The following is a 20,688-nucleotide window of genomic DNA, read 5'->3' as shown; positions in this document are numbered from 1 at the left end:
GGTTGCTAGACTTATTGTGATGATCATTTCATAATGTATGTAAATTTTGAATCACTATGTAGTACACCTGAACCTGACATAATATTGTGTGTCAACTATATTTCAATAAAAACTAAATTTTCTGGACAGTTGGATGACCAACCTTGAGAGGTGTGTGTATTTATAGGAGGATGTACCAAGGGAAGGGCCCATTCATCTTTACCATTTGTTTCCTGTCTCTTCTTTTTAAGTCCTTTTATCCATGGTAAGCTATTTTCCCTAACTTCATAACAATTAGATTTGAAACTTTTTGTATGAAAATGTGTCAAAGACTTGTTTTAGTTCTTTATCTGTAAAATAATGAGACTAGAGTTGATGATGACTACAATCCCTTCATTTCTAAAGTTCTGAGTCAATGAAAACTTCTGAAAAAAGAATTGATGTGTCTTCCCCACATTCTTATTTCCTCATCAAAGAACTTTGGTAGTGAATCAGTCCCTAATGCCCTGACAACTCTGAATTTCTGGAATACCATTACCTGTGTCACCTTTAGGGTTTAGCATGTACTACATTGATTAATATTAATCAGTAGAGTGTGAGCTCCCAATGGACTGTTATGGGGTCTGACTCATCATTGTTGGTGCATGCCAGTCTGTGGTCTAAATCAATGGTTGCTCAAAGTGGCTGGATTTTAGCATCACCTGGTGAGCTTTCAACACTATATAATGGAAAAAAGACAAACTTTCATGCCGCACGCCTAGATTTTCAGATGCAGTAGGTCTAAGCTGGGGTTCAGGAATCATAACCTTAGAACATTTCCTTGGTGATTCTAATGATCAGCCATGTTGGAGAACCAATGGTCTAAACTGAATTGAAACACGTTGTGTAAGTGTATGTGTATGTGTGTGTTTGTATTTATAGTTCTGCCAATGAGATCTTAATTGCCTATCTGCCTGCCTTTCTTCCTTCCACTTAAGCAACTTCCAGACGCACTCTCTGACCTCAGAGTTCTCATATAGCGAGGGAAGAATTACAGCATGTAACTCTTTGGGTCTTCAGTGCCCGGCCCCCAGTGGCCAGCACTATGATTAGTAATTGCTTTCTTGGTGACTGTGAGAAACCCAGTTTTTGGTGTGCCTAATTTACATAGTGCAGCCAATCAGCTTGGCAGGAGCAGAAGTGAGACTCTAGCTTGTAACACCCTCTAAGATCCTCCGTATTATACATCAGTCAGATAGACAATCCCACAGGCCTCTTTGTTTCACCCTTGGGGGACTCCAAAATTTCTTGATGATTGATTGCCTTTCAGTAGTCCTTTTACAGATGGGGAAACTGAGACTTAGAAAGCAACTTTCCCAGGAACCCCAAGCTGATATGTGGGTAGTTGGGGTTTGAGCTGAAATCAACAGAATGGATTTGACTCCATATTAGTGCCTGACTCATAAAACCAAAGCTAATGTCTTAACATAACACGTAGAACTGATAACACTTATTATCTTAATCCTGGGTCATACATAGGCTGACAAAATTATTACCCAAATCAGCTTTTTAAAAACATTGTTTTTTGTTTGAGCAAAAGAAGCATTTGTAGAAAAGATGAAAAGAGGGTGTTATTCATTCAATCTTTTGCCCCTACCTCCCCAAAAGCACACAATCTTTATTACCTCTGAATTCTGATTTCAATTTAATATACACAAGGAAATGCTTGCAAATGATGGCAGGCCCAGAAGATTAGTTACAAGTAATTCAAACATGTTAGCACAAAAGAAAACAAATAAAAATTATTTATGATCCATCAGTCGTTCTTTTTTCCCACAGATCTTAAAAATAAAAATTGGTCTTAGCTTCTCATTTTCAATGTGCTTTCTTCCTTTGACTCCTGTAAAACTTCCAACGATATTAACACCTCTACATACAAAGAAGCAGTGTGGCAGTACATGTGACCTTATACATTTTTCACTCAAAGAAAAAATTATGAAATATTTGCTTTGAACCTGCTCTTCGATTCTAAGAGGAAGCTAATTTGAAAGATTCATAAATATTACTTGAGTGGCCAAACTATTTTTTATTTGAAACTAACATGAAACTCTAAAGTGAGCTGACCTGGTTGGAAAGGAGAAGGAATAACTCTGGCCTCCCTAAGTTTTGTCAGTTAGGAAGCAGATAGGAATTGGCAACCCCAAGAAGAGAAGAATAAGTTTAATGTATCTTCTCACACACCATTAAGTTAGAGCAGCTCATCATGGAGGTTTAGACAGGTCCATCTCCCTAGAAGGTAGAAAAGGTTAATTAATTACAGCATCATTTTTTTTCTTTGCTTTCTCGTCCCCTCCCTTTCCCCTCCCCATCACCCCTCTTATTCCTGATTACTCCTACCCCTTATTGGTTGCCTACTGAATGTTTTCTGTACTTTTCTGACTTTGTTTCAGAGTTTTAATCTGTTACTTAACTTGTGCTTAGGCTATAGGTGTGGAAGCTTCATTTTATTTTCCATCATTTTATTATTAAAATTAATTTTGATAAGTGGCACATGGGGCTCAAGTGATGTATCTGAAGCCACAGTTAATAAGTAGAGGAGCCAGGACTTCATAAGTAGAGAACCTGGGGAGGTAGAACCCAGAGACTGTGTTCCTTTCCTTGAAGATATGCTGTCACATGGATTTCCATCCCCTTAAGGAAATAACAGTCAGTACAATGTACTGAGCCTTCTGTTATGGATGCTTTTTTTTTTTTTTTTTTTTTTTTGCTGTGCTGCTTGGCATGTGGGATCTTAGTTCTCTGGCCAGGGATCAAACCCGTGCCCCTTGCAGTGGAAGCACGGAGTCTTAACCACTGGACCACCAGGGAAGTCCCCAACTCTCAAGTTCTATTTAATTTTTTTCCTCATACTTCAATCTGTGCTTTAAAATAACTTTATGTGTATGAATAATTGACTGATGTGGCTTGCTCAGTAGTTGAAATAATCACCTTGTCCTACTGTCTATAGGTTTATTTTTCATATTGTTGATCATTTACAGTCTTATTTGGAGAGTAAATCCCAAAATGATTTTATTTTTTGCACTTAAGAATGAATTTTCTCTTCTATACCTTTTCCAAGGGAAAGAAAATACCCTTCCATATATTACTTGACGACTTTAACCCACTTCTAGATCTATTTAGGAAATAAATTATTTGGGGACAGACCGTGATGCGTATTCCTGATAATATGTGCCTGTAACAGATGTCCACTTCCTGTGGGGATCTTCATGTAAACATCATCATAAACTTCTATATGTATATGGAGTAGGGGTAAGACTGAAAACTTTGAACAGCTTCAACCTGGGTACGTTAGCATCACCGAGAGCAGAACTTCCCTCAGCTGCGTGCCGAGAAGGAAAGACAAAGACCCCAACTCACCCGACAGCAGCCACAGCACTGGCAGTCTCCACACAGGGTCCCCAGGAGGCCGTTGATCACCTGGATGGCACAGATAAGTATCTGAAATGCCCCTATGATCAGCAGGATGGAGAAGAGGGTCAGATGCCAGGGAATCACGTTGTCAGGCTTTTCGCACTGGCTCCATAAGTCCCTGTCCCTGAGGTAATCTCTGTCGGGAACATGAGGCAAAAAGGAGATGTTGGTAAAAAGTGCGCAATACCCTAGGCTAGAAAGTCACCATAACGATTTTTCTTTGGCAATACTATCTATCCAAGATATAATCTCCATCAGAAAAAAAAAATGCCATAATAACAACACTTTTAAAAACAATACCTAACAATTTTATTGAGTATAGACTAAGGTGCCAGACCCTGTTCTGAACAGTTAACACGTATTCACTCCTTTATTTCTCATAGAAACTTTATGGTTCTTTTCTTCCATTTCACAAATGAGAACATTGAGGCACAGAGTGGTTAAGTGACTTACCCCAGCTCACACAGCTACTGAGTGACAGAGTGATTTTTACGAGCTGACCAGGAGGATGGGTAAGTTTAATATCTATTAAGGGGCAATGAAAATGAAGACACTCCAGGAGCAGAATCTCACAAATGTTCACGGCCTTTATCCTACTATTGTCCTTAGGGACCTTTTGGACTTCTGATAAGTTATCTGTCACGTCTAGTGGCCGTGTGAAGCCATGTAAAGTACAGTTGTGTCGTATAGTCAAAGGGAAGAGCTCGATTCTTTTAAGGTCTACTTCTAGCCAAATTGTGAACTGACTCAGCTCTATTTTTGTGAAGATGTAGGGATTCCACCTGCAAAAAGAGTTAATTAACTAAAAGGGAGAAATGATCTGTTGCCTTAATACACATTTTATAAAAACTTTGAAATAGGAGAAACTGCGATATATTTATACAGTATATACATTAGGAATCCACTACAATATCAAGGGCATTGTGCCTCGAAGGAGAAATGTGAAGCGTGGTATCTTTAAGACAACGATGAGGGTAGAGCGGGTAAAATCTCTGCATCTTTATATTCCTTCTCACATTCTTAAAGCTGCAAATTGGTCTCTCCCTCTTCCTTTACGTGTCCTCTCTCCTTTCAAGGCCTCAGTAGGAAACTCTCCATCTGACTACTAAAGTAATCTCCACCTCGTTGTTTTTAGATCATTTTGACGATCCGTCTCTGATGATTTCTCCAATGCATCAGCACACATTTATTTGAGATACATTCTGTATTAAGATTTTGAAAAATCTTTGAAATGATGGAAGATGCCCCAGAGTTTAGTCGAGCAGAAGGGATAAAGGAAAGAATGAGACTTTCGCTCTTGATTGAAAAATAAAACATTGTTTATCACATTGATCCACCTTCCCATGAGAATACAGGTTCTAGCAGCTCACTGGCTGTGTGACTTGTGTATCTCTCTGTAAGATGGGAATAACGATATCAAATCATAGGGTTAAATAAGGATTGAATGAGTTAACGCTAGTAAAGCACTTAGAACAGTGCCTAGCATATCGTAAGTTTTCCATAAACCCTAATATTGTTATTATTTTACTTAAGCTGAGCAGTCTGGTCTAAAAGAAAAAGGCTGGTATTTTGGGTTCAGATGGACCTGGGTTTGAATCCAAGCATTCCTCTCACTGGCTGTGTATTCCTCACACAAGTCACCTACCACCCCCCACCCCCTGGCCTTCACATCAGTTTCTTCATCTATAAAATGGGCTGAGAACAACCTCACAACTGTGAAATTTCACTGAGATAATATACCTACGTATGGCTGTATAAGACTTCTTTTCATTATGTTACTATTATTTTTAAAATTTATTTTTGGCTGCGTTGGGTCTTCGTTGCTGTGCGTGGGCTTTCTCTAGTTGCGGTGAGCGGGGGCTGCTCTTCGTTGTGGTGCGTGGGCTTCTCACTGCGGTGGCTTCTCTTGTTGTGGAGCGCGGGCTCTAGGCACGCGGGCTTCAGTAGTTGTGGTACGTGGGATCAGTAGTTGTGGTGCACGGGCTTAGTTGCTCTGCGGCATGTGGGATCTTCTCGGACCAGGGCTCCAACCCGTGTCCAGGAAGATTGGCAGGCGGATTCTTAACCACTGCACCACCAGGGAAGCCCCCATTATGTTATTTTTAAAACACTCATTTTTCCATTCTGTTTTTTTCCATGTAGTCCTTCCTATCTTTACAATTTTTCAACTTGATGATTATAAGAGGTTATAAAAAGACAATATTTTCCAGGCACATTTTATAAAGAAAAGATCCTAAGGTGAAGTAATCGGCAGTCCCCAGTTTGGACCCTCAGCTGAAGAGTTTGTCCAGCGGTGGGACGACACCACCCCCTGGTGGTGATATTGTTGAACCGCTCACGGGGGAATTTGGAAGCAAGGATTGAGTTTGGGTGGAGAAATCCTCTCAGTTCCACTCCAGCTGCTGCCTCACCCCTTACAAACCCTCACGGATAGCTGTTCCACAGGCCCTTCTTCTTTCCCCCCAAACTCTCAGGTTCTGAGAGTCTCAGATCTCGGGAAATGATTGCTGCGTCCAACCCTCCAACCCCAGGTGAGAGAGGGCCCTAATTTTTTCACGGATCTGGAGGCTAAACCATGCTTCCACATTCTGTGACATGAGGAGTTTAAACCCACTGAATCTCATCATTGTGAAGGGCGGTCCCACCTGAGATTCAGTAATTCCATCAGCCTCAGAGTAGAACACCATGGATTTCATACAACTCACTTCTTGGCAGCAGCAAAGGCAGCTGAAGGAAGGAGCAGGGGAGCCCGAGGGCTTTGCCTGGGTAACTCGAGCGCCACCTCCTCCTCTGAGACAGACCCCTTGATGTTCCTGCCCTCAGCTGGCTGTGGTACCCCTTCTGTGCTTCCCAGCCCTCTGGTTCCTTCTGGTACACAGTGCCCAGGACCCTGAGCTGTCCGCATCTGTCCATTTGTCTGTCTTCTCTTTGTGACTATACATCCACAAGGGTGGAGACCATGTCCCCATCTCTGTCCCCAGTTCCAGCACAGGGAGTGTTCAGTAAATGAGCAGCTTTCATGTACGGGGTCCTGCCCGTGTTCTGGGCGCTGGGCTAGCTGCATTCCATCATCCCTCCCAATCCTACGAGGAGGTGCTAGTTTTCTTGAACTATGCCCCAGGAAATATTCACTGAATGAATGAACATATACACAGATTAAGAAGTTGAAGGGGGAGGGGCAACATGGGGGAGCGGATTAAGAGGTACAAACAATTAGGTATAAAATAAGGTATAGGATATATTGGACAACACGAGGAATACAGCCAATATTTTATAATAACTATAAATGGAGTTTAACTGTTAAAAATTGTGAATCACTACATTGTACACCTGTAACTTATGTAATATTGTACAGCAACTATACTTCAATTACAAGAAACGTACTGAAAAAAAAAAAAAAGCTGAGGGGCTTCCCTGGTGGCGCAGTGGTTGAGAGTCCGCCTGCCAATGCAGGGGAGACGAGTTCGGGCCCCGGCCCGGGAAGATCCCACATACTGCGGAGCGGCTGGGCCCGTGAGCCATGGCTGCTGAGCCTGCGCGTCCGGAGCCTGTGCTCCGCAACGGGAGAGGCCGCAACAGTGAGAGGCCCGCGTACCGCTCACACACACACACACACACAAATATATATATATAGTCCCTAATAGCTGTGTGCAGCTACTGAGTGCTTGAAATATGGCTAGTGTGATTGAGGAATTTTAAACTTTATCTCATTTACGTGAATTTACGTTTAAGTAGACACGTATGGCAACTGTCTACTGCCTTGAGCAGTGCGGTCTAGGGGCAGAGGGATGTGTAATATAAAAAGATTAATAATACTCGAAGTTAGAAGATGAGAGTTTGCTCCCTGTCTCTGCTGCCCACTAATTGTGAGACTTGGAGCACATCACACTTATTCAGTCTGCCTCAGTGGGGAGTTGCTATCTCTTGACGTGGTTGTGGAGATTAAATTATAAATTTATTTTTAAAAAAGTTCTTTCTAAACTACAAAGTACCGTGAAAATATTGTTACTTTAATGAGTTCTATTAACAATAACTCTCATGAAGAACCTACAGTGCTTTCAAGGTCGTTTTCCATAAATCTGCACCTTAAGAGATTGTTTAGTTATCCATCATCTGGGGTATTAGCAGAAGCCTTTGAGCTTAATGAGTAGTCATTTTCACTTTCTATTATAAGATTTTCAATGGAAGTCACTGCTCTCTGTTTATCAATATTATTAGTTGCCTCATGTTGATGCTAATAATTTTTTTTTTTTAAAGAAGGTGTTGGGGTAGGAGTTTATTAATTAATTAATTAATTTTTGCTGTGTTGGGTCTTCGTTTCTGTGCGGGGGCTTTCTCTAGTTGTGGCAAGCGGGGGCCGCTGTTCATCGCAGTACGCGGGCCTCTCACTATCGCGGCCTCTCTTGTTGCGGAGCACAGGCTCCAGACGTGCAGGCTCAGTAGTTGTGGTTCATGGGCCTAGTTGCTCCGCGGCATGTGGGGTCCTCCCAGACCAGGGCTCGAACCTGTGTCCCCTGCATTAGCAGGCAGATTCTCAACAACTGCGCCACCAGGGAAGCCCACTAATAAATGTTTGAATGCAAGTAGTGACACCACCAACACCCTTCCCTCAGGCCAACTGAGGTGCCCTCTTCCATTATTTCTCCTGCTGTCTGTCAAAAGAGCACCTAGAGGTGAGATCTTGTGTAACTTCACCCCACAACTCCAGCTCTGCCTCAAAGGAGCAACATGCCTGAGACTTGTAAACTGAAGATGGCGGACCTTGAACGGTGTCCCCCATGGGCCTTTACCTGCTGGTGCCCCAAATGGTGACATGTGAGCATTGAAGGGTGTACCTTACCCGTCCAGGAAGGGGTAGCCCCACGTGCTATTATTGACCATGAGGCATTTTGGACCCTTGTTGATTGAGACAGCTGAGATGATAAATGAGTATCCGGCACCCAAGACTCCAACCACAGCAAATATTGTGGAGGTGAACATCTGAAAGAGAAGGAGAGAGACCGCCAGGTTCTTGAGGTGTCCAGAGATTACACACAGCACGCCTAACTGGCCTGCTATTGAGCATGGTGAATATGGGAAAGTTACGGGGTATGCAGCCAGTTTTTACTGGAAATGGGGCCTGTGGAGTCTCCTAGAATGAGTTTTGGTGTCTCATGTCCCTTTCTCCAACCCCATCCCCATCTTTTTCACCTATTCATTGATGACCCAAGTGCTAGTTATGGTTTGATACCTTTGAACCAGGATTTTTAACCTTGCTAAGAACAAATTGTCCTTCACAGGCCTAATATGGAAGACCAGTCTATTACAGAATCAAAGAATCTTAGAATGGGAAGTGATCTTCAGTTCTGTGGCACAATCATCTCACTGAGGCTGTCACAGTGGGACCTCATGTGGCAGGAAGGCTCTGCTTATGAATCTCACTGAGGCTAAGTCACAGTGGGACCTCATGTGGCAGGAAGGCTCTGCTTATGAGAAAGGGTAGAAGTCTAGAATTTCTCCTCATCCGTCCTAGTTACATTCCTTGAGTTCAAAAGGATTAAGTCCAACCTCTCTTCCATGAGGTAGCAACATTTAAAATATCTGAAGATATTTTATATCTTACACAAAAATATTTTCTATATGACATCTCTCTACCCCTTCCACCCTCTGTAAGTTTTCTCTTCTTTGGGTTACACAAGCCCAATGATTCCAGTTCTTTTAAATATTTTTATATGACAGATTAATTAGTGAAAAATAGATTGTACTACATCTTTTTTTAAAATTATAAAACCAAGATAAAATATAGAATATAAAAGGCAGAAACAATCCTGGAGCCTATCCAGGCTAACTCCCTCTTAGAGATGAAAAAAAAAAAAAGGGCCTAGAGAGGCAATGTCCATTCTAAACAGTAATTAGAGAGTAGTGTGAAAACATTAACAATTCTGTAAATAGAGGTGGAAAATGATCACCTCTATTGTTTTGGGACATGAAGGTGTAGTGCAAAGTACAAGAGTTTAAAAGTCAGCAGAACCCAGTCTCAAATCTCAGTTTTGCTACTTTTCTCTGTGTGATGACTGACTCTCAGTTTCTCATCTATAAAATGGGCATGATAAAGCCTACCTCAATTAGATGTGATAACCCAAGTTAAATGTCAGATACTTCCTCTTTCCCCTTCCCTGTATTACTATCAATCTTTTTACAGTACATATTTGAGGGTTTGAGGGTGGGGTTAGAGTGTAGAGAGGATCTAACTGTGCCTGGGCAACTGGAATCTGTGTAATCTATTTAGCTGGGGTTCGTATTCGTATCATATGTCATATCATATATAAATGTATTTTTTTTGAAAATTTATTTATTTATCTATTTATTTTGGGCTATGTTGGGTACTCGTTGCTGTGTGCATGCTTTCTCTCTAGTTGCAGCCAGCAGGGGCGACTCTTCATTGAGGTGCACGGGCTTCTCATTGTGGCGGCTTCTCTTTGTTGTCGAGCATGGGCTCTGGGCACATGGACTTCAGTAGTTATGGCACGCAGTCTCAGTAGTTGTGGTGCATGGGCTTAGTTGCTCCGTGGCATGTGGGATCTTCCTGGACCAGGGCCCGGACCCGTGTCCCCTGCATTGGCAGGCAGATTCTTAACCACTGCGCCACCAGGGAAGTCTCTATAAATGTATTTTTGATGCAACTTTCCAAGACTGAGCTCTGGCTCCATGTACTGTGTCTGACTTCCCAAATAGAACTGACCATTCCCTTCTTCATATTGAAAGAGAACAAGACCCTGTGGAGTTCCTGGGCATGGAAGCCTTTCCATGTCCCTGTTTCTTGTTTGTAGGGAACAGACTCTAGCCTCCATAACCTTCCCAGAATCCCAAAGAGCAGACTTGAACAGTTGCTAATCAGGGAATGGAGAGGATGCAGAGACAAGGGAGGAATAGCCAAGAAACAATAGCGCAGCCTTGGGGCAGGGTCCTGGTTCCATCTCAAGGGATACACATAATAATATCTTTGAGCTCTTTATAGAACTAAAACCCCCAACAAATGGAAGATGTTAGCTTTCTTCATTCCAGAGAAGGTCATAGTTTGATAACCTTGAGAAGCTCATCAGGAGACCACTTGAGACCAGATTCAAGAAGTTCAGGCCCTGCACATACCCTGATCCTTATCAGCAAAGCTGCCCTTGAACCATTGCTATAAAACGCCTCACCAAATCCTCCTGGGTTGGGACACAGTTTTTCAGGGCATGAGCCTGCTGTGTTCCCTTTTGCCAGGCAAAGCAATAAAGCTATTGTTTTCTACTTCACACAAAACTCTGTCTCAGAGATTCAATTTGGCACTGGTGTACAGAGGCCAAGTTTTCAGCATCCATATCTCCCACCTCCAGGGCTCTAGATTGTATCAACTCCCATCATAGCACAGTATATATAACACATTACTGCATAGCTGTTTACGTCTGTCTTCCCCAGCCAGAGGACAAACTCCTTGAAGCCATGGACAGTGGGTTATTTGAAGATAGTTAGGACATTGCTCCACCCCTACCACCAACAGTTTGTTTGTTTTTTTTTTCCCTCTCCAACTTATCAAAGGCACTGGATAACTACTTATTGGATATTTTCAATGACTAAAGTTCATATACTCATTATTTAGATTTTTCCTCTTAATTTTTATGCCTAGGGTATCCTAAACCCATTCCCACCACCAAGAACATTGTGAATATAATCTAGGTCAGAAGCAAATAAAAATTTGGGTCAATTTATCATGTTAGAACAGGCAATCTCTTTTCCAAAGGATGTCTTGTTGATTAATTTTGGAAATCGTTGAATTGTATAAAGTTAAATAGGTTTCATTCCTGTTGTACTTCTAAGAATCTCTGTGATATGCTAATATGTACAAAGCTCCAAGGAGGGGATATACTATGTATACTGGAATGTAAGGAAAATGATTAGCTCTCAAATTATCCCTCAGAAGTGAGGGACTTGCTTTAGAGCTGTGCCCTTATTTCATCCATCAGGTAATAGGACATTTCCTCAAATTTGAACAAACAAGTATTGTGTGGGAAAGACATTAGTCAGAAACAACCCAATTACTGTTGGATGACAGAATTATTTAAACATTTCCTTCTTAACACAGATTTGCTAATTATTCTAGGAAAGTTGACCTCACAATTCCTAGTTCCAGATATTATAGTTAACAAGCCTTTTAAAGGGCATTCTAATATAAGTATGTTTCGTGTTTACAATTGTGGGGATCATTAATATATACTTGCAAGAGGGATGTCTGAATACTGTCTTCGTCTTATCTGAATTGATACTTATGACTGAGTGAAATTTCCGCTGACAGCATCATACATGGATACAAAAATGTCATTAAATGGAAAAAAAAGATGTGCTGTGGGAAACTTTTGATGGCTCCAGTGGTGTCTTTAGTGGGAGCAAAGACATTAAGGTCAAAAAACATGAAAACATTTTAAAATAAATGAGAGGAAAGAAGTAATATTTCAAAATCAATCTATTAAAATTATTTTATATTTTATACATGTGCTTTAAATATGCATATATCACAGAACGCTTATGCATATATTCACGTTAGTCAAATAACTTTTTTTGAAACTGCTTTCTGGGAAAATAAGAGGTGGTTTTATACAAAGTTTCACCTTATATTTGGGTATATATTGTAATTTGCAGAGTTTTCTGATCTTACAGGAGCCTATAACTTCTTCCCTTGAGCCCTTGCAATGACACACTTTGGGAGATGCTGCTCCAATTTAACGAGAGCTTATCTAGCTACTTCTCTGTCTCTGAGCTACCTCCATGCTCCAATCAACTTGCTGTTTAGTTAGACACAGCTGGTATTAATCTAGGAATGGCCAGAACGTTCCAGTAGAGCAATTAAAAGCTTATGCTCAGGTCAGTTTTTCCTAATGTTTCACCTCTTGTCCTTTCAGAGTGAGGCTCTGAGTGGTCTGGAAACATTTTTGACATGTGGTCCTTGGGATGGATTGGATTGTCTCAATTAAAAAAGAAGATTCTCTGAAGGAAGGGTCTCTCATCTTAAAATTGCTTAAAAGTGTTCAAAAGCCAGAATTTCCACTAAATAAATATTCTTATAATTATGTTTTCACAAAAATGACGATCTCAAAAACCTTCTAGTGCAATCATCTCACTTTCTAGATAATGCAAAGAGCTTCATTCTGTGACAGCCTTAGATGTATTATCTCATTTAATCTTCTCAACAAACCTGTGAGGTGGGTGTGATTATCTACATTTTCCAGACAGGAAACTGAGACTACTAGAAATTAAGATAATTGCTCTAAGTCAAACAAAGAGTACAGTGGTGGGAGTAGGATCAGTCCATGGCCACTTGTTTCCAAAGCCCATGCTTTTGTGACCTTCTCAAATCACACATCTAGAAGGTGGCTGAGCTAGATTAAGAACTGGGGTCTGGGCTTCCCTGGTGGCGCAGTGGTTGAGAGCCCGCCTGCCGATGCAGGGGACACGGTTTCGTGACCCGGTCCGGGAGGATCCCACATGCTGCGGGGTGGCTGGGCCCGTGAGCCATGGCCGCTGAACCTACGTGTCCGGAGCCTGTGCTCCACAACGGGGGAGGCCACAATAGTTCCGAAAAAAAAAAAAAAAAAAAAAAAGAACTGGGGTCTCAGGGGAAGGGGCAACATAGGGTTGGAGGATAAGACGTACAAACTATTAGGTATAAAACATGCTACAAGGATATATTTGACAACATGGGGAATATAGCCAAAATTTTATAGTAACTATAAATGGAGTATAACCTTTTAAAATTGTGAGTCACTATATTGTACACCTGTAACATATAACATTGTACAGCAACTATACTTCAAAAAAACAAACAAACAAACAAAAAGAACTGGGTCTCCCTCCCAGTCTAGTATCCTGTACCTACCACCTCTTCCAATACACACACACACAGAAAACACACTGCCACTAGCACCAGATATTCTGTTATTTGCAAATTTCTCTGTGAATGACATTGGTTCTCTCACAGAAATAAAACGACAGATAAGAAAAAAAAAATCTTTTTGCTTATTTGACCTTCTGAGCTTGAGTTCTAATTATTAGTCAGGAATCATGAAACTATTGCTTATTAAGAATGGAAGAGTATCTAAAATTGCTGTAATAGAAAAGAAAGATCACTTTTCCAGGAAGGCAGTTTGGAAGTCTGCGGAAACCAGGGTTCCGGCCTCCTCAGTCACCCAGGCCCCCGCCTCCCTGGCCTCGGCTTCTGGTGGCAAACAGAAGAAAGGGGTGGGTGGTGCCAGATGGCCCCTTTGACTAAAGCAACTCCGGATTTCATCATCCACTGGCTGGTAATGAGAGGAGAAATCTGTCTTGTGCTATTCCTGCTGTGTGAGATGAGTGGAGGATTTTAGATATCATTCCTGGAACATGTCACAGGCAAATGTTTACAGACACAAAAAGTGAGTACAAATGCAAACAGTCCTCATTTTAGGCAAGTCTGAGCAAATGAAAAACCAAGTTAATATAAAATAGCAATGAGATAATTTTCCCCTTTATCGAAGAGTCCCCCTTGTAAGCACCTCTATCCCAACACTGTCCAACTGAAACATAATGCGAGCCATATACATAATTTAAAATTTTCCAGTAACACTTCTTAAAAGGTTTTAAAAAATGAGATTAATTTTGATAATATATTTCCTTTAACTCAGCATATCCAACATATTATCATTTCAACAGGTAATCAATATAAAATTACTAATGAGATATTTTACATTCTTCTTTTTACCAGTTCTTTGAAATCTGGTATGTGTTTTATACTTATGGTACATCTCAATTTTTCTTTTTTTTTCCTGTGGCCGAGCCTCGCAGGATGCAAGATCTTAGTTCCCCGACCAGAGATTGAACCCACGTCCCCTGCAGTGGAAGCGCAGAGTCTCAACCACTGGACCGCGAGGGAAGTCCCAGGTACATCTCAATTTTTAAAAAAATTTTTTATTTTTATTTAGTTATTATTTATTTATTTATAACATCTTTATTGGAGTATAATTGCTTCACAATGGTGTGCTAGTTTCTGCTTTATAACAAAGTGAATCAGTTATACATATATCCCCACATCTCCTCCCTCTTCCGTCTCCCTCCCACCCTCCCTATCCCACCCCTCTAGGTGGTCACAAAGCACGGAGCTGATCTCCCTGTGCTATGCGGCTGCTTCCCACTAGCTATCTACCTTACGTTTGGTAGTGTATATATGTCCATGCCACTCTCTCACTTTGTCCCAGCTTACCCTTCCCCCTCCCTGTGTCCTCTAGCCCATTCTCTAGTAGGTCTGCACCTTTATTCCCGTCCTGCCTCTAGCTACATGTAAACGAATGAAATTAGTACATCTCAATTTTGATTGGCCACATTCCATAGGCTCAATAGTCACATGTGGATAGTGGCTCCTGTATTGGACAGTACAGTCTAGAACATTTGGAAGATCGATTTTTGGTAGTAAAAGTTAAAAAAAAATGGATGGGTATGGGCTGTACTGATTCCCTGATTGCAGTTACTCGCAGGAGGGAGGGATGTATAACAGAGGAGGGCAAGACAGTGACCCTCAATTGAAGCAATAAGGTTTTATTTCTTTACAAAACTTTCTGAAGAAAATATGGCATCAGGTTACAATTTCATAAAGCTACAGGTAGTATGTTTTGTTTTTGTATTCACATTTGAAATATCTCAACTTGAAATAAAAAAAATACTCTAAATAATTTTTCATAACTTTTCCAGAATGGATGACCTACATGAAGCAAGGTACACTTTATGTCACTTTGTTTTAAGTCATTTCGTGTTCAGAAGTCTTTAAAAATTTGCTAAATTTACTACTCTGAGATGTTATCAGTCTTAAAATCAGATGAAGTACATTCCATTTATCATGGGTTTCATGATACAAAACTTTTCACGTTAAAAGAGAAGTTATTGAAATCAAGTTGAATATGTCAGGGAGCAGATGCTTCAAGTTGGTGTTTTTTAAACTAAACAGGCAAAAGGCCTGGAATAATAATTGGAAACACTGGTAACCTCTGGGGAAGGGCGTTGCCAGACTTTGGAGTCAGGAATGTGTGGCTTCCGTTGTAGTTTTTGTACTGTGGACATGTTTTCCCTATTCTAAATGAATAAATAGTAAAGGGGGACACTATTGTATAGTGTAGTGGTCAAGGGCGTGGGATACAGGCAGACAGATCTGGGTTTGAGTCCTGGTTCCTCCCCCATGAATTTGGGAAGGTCATCTTTCTAAGATCTCCATTTCTTCTTCTGTAAAATAAGCCTTGATAATAACTACCTGTCTCCCAGAGATCATAATATGTAAGATAACTAATCAAAAATAGGAAATAGGGAATCAAATGTACACATTGTCTAGCAAATCAGATAACCCCCGGGTGGGGTAGATAATGCCTGGTACTTCACCGTGGGGATACCCAGAAATCTCTTTTGCCTATTTCCAAGATTTGGATAATTTCCCATGACATTAACAAGCACTTGATAAGTGTCATACTTATATTATAATGTTTTAATAATCATAGCCTCACATACTTTAACCTTCCAGAAATACAGAGAGTATAGCTCTGGGGAGAAAAATAAAAGTAAACAGGCTGACTGTCTTATGGTTGCTCAGCACACGTGTTCAGTTTGTATTTCTAAAGAAATATGTGTTAATGTATATGCTGTAAATACTTCCCTTGAAACGGAAGAAGATGCTCTCGGATTCTCCATGTGTCAGCTTTAAGGCCTCCCCCTCTACGGGGCTCTGGAGGCAGACGATGTGGGATGAGATCCCAGCTCTGCCCTGGTCCGTGGTGTGTATTATGTCAGCTGAAGCAAATGGAGGAGGGGCGGGGGGGCTGAGAAGGGGAGAAGGGTGGGTGGTTTGGAGACATGGTATTTTGAGGCTTGGGTAGTGGCAACATGTTGGGGCAACATCTCTGGTGGGCATGAAGGTTCCTCTCAGCAAGTTTTCTAAGAGGTACATAGATATCACTTGAAGTGTTTTCTCGCTTAAACGTGAATGTCCTCCTGTATTTTCTGCCTCAGCCTTGGGAAGCCCGTAAGACAGACAGGGGCGTCGCGGGTGTGGTGGTCGGAAACTCAACTTGCAAGGGCTTCAGTTTCCTTATTTATAAAACGAGAAGTTTAATGCCTAACTCATTAGGGGCTATTGTGAGAATTGAGCCTGATAAAGTACGGAAATCACCTGAAATCCTCCCAGAGCGTTCATTTACTTCATTCATCCAACAAGCATTTATCGAGGACCTATGTGTCCTCAGTACCCCCAGGCACTTGGTACTACTCTCCCCTGCCCTGCACACTAAGGCTTGCAGCCTCTTCCACCATTCTTGCAATGTCCTTACGAAAGATAGCAACTGCCACGGTCCATTTTACAGCAGAGGATTTTGAAGCAAAGAAAACATTTACTGAAGAAATAGGGTTTCATACGTTATTTCTCCTTTTAAGATAATCTGTTATTTCAAAAGAAGTGTCTTTCTTAAGTCCCCCTCAAATGGGCTGTCCTTCCAAGGAATGCAGAGGCGGCTGTGCTCTTGGCCCCAGGAAGTACTGATGGCAGAAGTGCTTACACAGAAGGCATCCCTAAGGGGCACTGGTGAGCCGAGCTGGTCATGGGGAGAAGTGCTGACTCTACAGTGAATAGACTGATTTATGAACTATCCAAGATCTTCCTTCAGAACAGGTCTGTCAATCATCTGACCCTGCCTATGGGTTGGGGGGTGGGGGGGGGCTTTATCTGCCTGATATACTTTCAGAATGCTGAAATGCCAGCCTACCCCTAAATATCTCCTTTATCAGGCCCATTATTAGAGACACTCTTCTGAGTCAAGGTCAAGGTCTTCTAAAGGCTCTTACTAAAGAACATACTTAACACAAAAGCGTTGATAAAATTAATCAGCTGTCCCATTGGACCCTGAGATGTCAAATTTTTTTCTTTTTCTAAGGATTAGAGGGCAGGAGACCTTGACCAACCACAGATCAGCAGCTAGGGCACCTCCAGTTTTGGAGAACGAGGTTGAGACCTAACTACAAACCCAGGCCAGGGTTTCCAAAGCCCACCTTGGAAGTCACCCTCCTCTCATAGCTTTTGCCCCAGGGCTCCCTTTTCTCAACTCTCATTTACCCTAATTTATTTAAAAGATTGCAGATCCCTGGGACTGGGTTTCAGTCTTACTCTGACTCAGAGGAGAGTTTGCCTCTATTTTTTAGTTTCACTATGAAACTATCAACTAGGTGACCTCAAGATTTTTTTTTTTCCCAGCTCACTGTCTTGCTTTATCTCTACAGCCATCACATCCTGCTTCCACTGTTGATTCATATGTCCTGGTTTCACTGCCCAAGGGAAGGGAAGAGAATGATGCAGCTGACTTCTGGGGAATATTCCAGAAAGATGCAGCAAAGAAGAGAGGAGAGAGAGAGACCAGGAAACAAATGATGGAGAGCAAAGCTGTGAAGACAGCCGCAGGATGTAGCTCAGCAGCCCTTGGCCTAGTCTGTTCCTGCCTCACAGACCTTTCTGCCCAACGGGATTTCTTACACCACGTTCCTCAGAAGCCCAGTGTTCCTTAAACACTGGAGGGGAAGGCTGTGAGCCTTTGGGAAACTAATTCAAACCTTTAGCATTATAGTACCCATCAAATTATGCCGCAGATCTTTTTCTTTTTGTCTGACAAAATGTTTGTAAATACCTTTCTTTAGAAACTGATGATTGCTCCAGAACCTCAGAACCTTAAGGAAACTTGGCTCTAAAGCAGGGGCATGAACCCAGTGGCCTTAGCGGTGGGTGAAGAGCTCAGTCACGCCCAGTGCAGGCCGTTTTTTGTGTCAAAATGGAGGCCCAGGAGTAACAGGTTATTTTTTTGTTTTTCGAAAAAAAAAGTAAGATATCTAGATATTTTTTGTGAGATCTCTCTACTTTTAAAAGTTGGCAGCTGACTAACAAACAAATGAACCCCAAACAAGAAATCCTTCTGCTGGCCACCTAGAGTGTGGTGCCCCTGGTACAGGGCATCTCTGGCTGTGTCTTTGTTTCCAGCTGGCAGAGCTGGTCCTTTGACGGGCACTACCCTTGTGGAGAGTCAGCCAGTGGCCGGGAGGAGTCATCCTCAACCCAAGGGAAGATGCCCCCCGTGGGGTGAGGAAACCCAGTCAGACAACTAGAATTGGGCAGACCAAATGTTTCAGATTGTATTGACTCAACGGTGCTTGTAAAAATGTGACTTTTCTGCCTCTTCTTGGACTTCACATAAATCTAATTTAAAAACACTCTTTGCACAGTACTTTGAATATTGTTTCGCATCTCACTTTGGTGATGTATAAACCTAAAAATAAAGAAATAAACAAACAAAAACCCTGGCTTTATACTGGCTAATCTTCAGACTTCTCCTCAGCACCAGGGAATGAGCTGTTGGATTTCTAAGCAATTCATCCAACTTTCTTTCTTTTTTTTTTTTTTTTTTTGGTACGCGGGCCTCTCACTGTTGTGGCCTCTCCCGTTGCGGAGCACAAGCTCTGGATGCGCAGGCTCACCGGCCACGGCTCACGGACCCAGCCGCTCTGCGGCATGCGGGATCTTCCCGGACCGGGGCACGAACCCGTGTCCCCTGCATCGGCAGGCAGACTCTCAACCACTGCGCCACCAGGGAAGCCCCATCCAACTTTCTTAATTGTTGATTTTTTTCAAATTCTTGTTTCCAATTTATTGCCCCCAAATCCACAAGGTATAGTGGGATTACATTTCAAAGAGAAAATGAGTTACATATTTATTCCTTTCCTTTATAATTAAGTCTAGTAAAATATTATATATAGCACATGTTACATAATTGTAGTAAATGAATTGTGGTTGATTTTTACATCTCTTTGTAAATGATGATTTTAAATGTTGCTATAATAACCAATGCTTGATGGTGTTAAAAAGGTGAGAACATTCTCTTTGAATGATCCTCTATCTCACATGGAAAAGCATCATTGTATTTGCAGTGCACCAGCCTCAGCCCTTCATATGTAGTCAATAGATATTTTTTAATTGACTGAACAAATAGTGATGAGAAGGAAATGTTAGAGATGATTCTGTTTCAGGACAAATTGCTACACCTTTCCCTTTAAGAGGTTACAGTAAGAGTGCATAATTCATCCTTGGGGTTCTCTTAGATGGACAATTGAATCTTGGGAAATTAGAGCAGGAGCTGGTCTTATTCATCATCCAGCCAGTAATTCCAGTTCATCCTTCTTCATTTTTGCCACATCAATGTACCTGAACTCAATATTTTTCTTTAAGTCAACTCTCTATTTTATTAATTTATATCACCTCTATGAATGAAAAACTAGAATCATTAACATACAAAAACAAAATATTATTGAATTTCTAGTTAACGTTTCTTGCATTCCTGGAGCTGGAGACTTGGTCGAAAGGGAGATTACAAAGGATTAGAAATAGTAAAGACATTTCCATCAAAATAAGAGTTTTCTTGATAGAGTCGAGAGGACTGAAGGAGAATCAAAATTAACTTTCGATGTTATTGAAAGATAGAGCACATCTGTGTACCAGCAGAGCTTGTCTGTACCTGGGACATTCTGATCTAGTCCAACTTCCTCATCTTATAGATGAACAGAGGACGGCAGAGAGAACCCCAGTTGCGGAAATGGAACCCAACCCCACTCCCAGCCTTCTTCCCACTCCAGCTCGGAATGGTGAAGCCTAGTTTCTCTAGCTTGCCCACGAAAGATGGATGGCTGCAGGAAACAAGAAAGGAAACAGAAGGCCCGAGGCAAAATCCAGGTAGAGGTAGGGAATTGCTGAGCCTCTGAAGCAGTGAAGCTGGCAGTGGTGTGGATGGAGAGTTTAGGGGGCTATCGGGGAGAGGAGGTTACCATCTGTTATCCTGTCCCAGCTCCCCTTTACAGATGAGGCAATGCAGAGCCAGAGAAGGGAAATGACTTGCCCAAAGTCTCAGGGCTTCGAAGTGGCAGAGGGAGAGTCACAGCCCCCATCTCTGCCTTCTGAGCATGCATTCCTTACATGGCATCACTGAAATTTTCCAACTCTGATAGCCCTGCCTGTTCGTAACATTTTAAATGGTACTTACACCCTATAAGTAGGAGGGCTATGGTTTTAAATTTTTATGATTATTGTTATTTTACACCAGCAAGAATCCCACATTTATCCCTGTACCAGCTGCCCCCAGAGTCCTGCCTGGGGCCAGTAACTCATCCCCACGCCCGGCGCAAGGAGGCAGGGCGCCCCGGAGC

The 20,688-nt window shown here is 41.8% G+C and overlaps 1 protein-coding gene across 1 annotated transcript in view; it reads right to left on the bottom strand.

The window, feature by feature from the left end:
• Nucleotides 1-2,229: 2,229 nt before the first annotated feature.
• The window catches only part of TM4SF4 (transmembrane 4 L six family member 4), a 19,587-nt gene continuing 1,128 nt past the window's right edge, over nucleotides 2,230-20,688 (bottom strand). Inside the window, exons 3-6 of the mRNA XM_024769035.1 lie at nucleotides 18,745-18,761; nucleotides 8,270-8,409; nucleotides 3,376-3,565; nucleotides 2,230-2,247 (exon numbers count right to left, since the gene is read on the bottom strand). Of these exons, the coding sequence (XP_024624803.1) occupies nucleotides 2,230-2,247; nucleotides 3,376-3,565; nucleotides 8,270-8,409; nucleotides 18,745-18,761 (365 nt within the window). The remainder of the gene's footprint in view (nucleotides 2,248-3,375; nucleotides 3,566-8,269; nucleotides 8,410-18,744; nucleotides 18,762-20,688) is intronic.

This window comes from Neophocaena asiaeorientalis, unplaced genomic scaffold, assembly GCF_003031525.2.
Source record: "Neophocaena asiaeorientalis asiaeorientalis breed wild unplaced genomic scaffold, Neophocaena_asiaeorientalis_V1.1 scaffold118, whole genome shotgun sequence".
NCBI classification, from domain to species: Eukaryota; Metazoa; Chordata; class Mammalia; order Artiodactyla; family Phocoenidae; genus Neophocaena; species Neophocaena asiaeorientalis.
The sequence above is the reverse complement of the archived record's forward strand: the minus strand, read 5'-3'. Positions and strand labels throughout refer to the sequence as shown.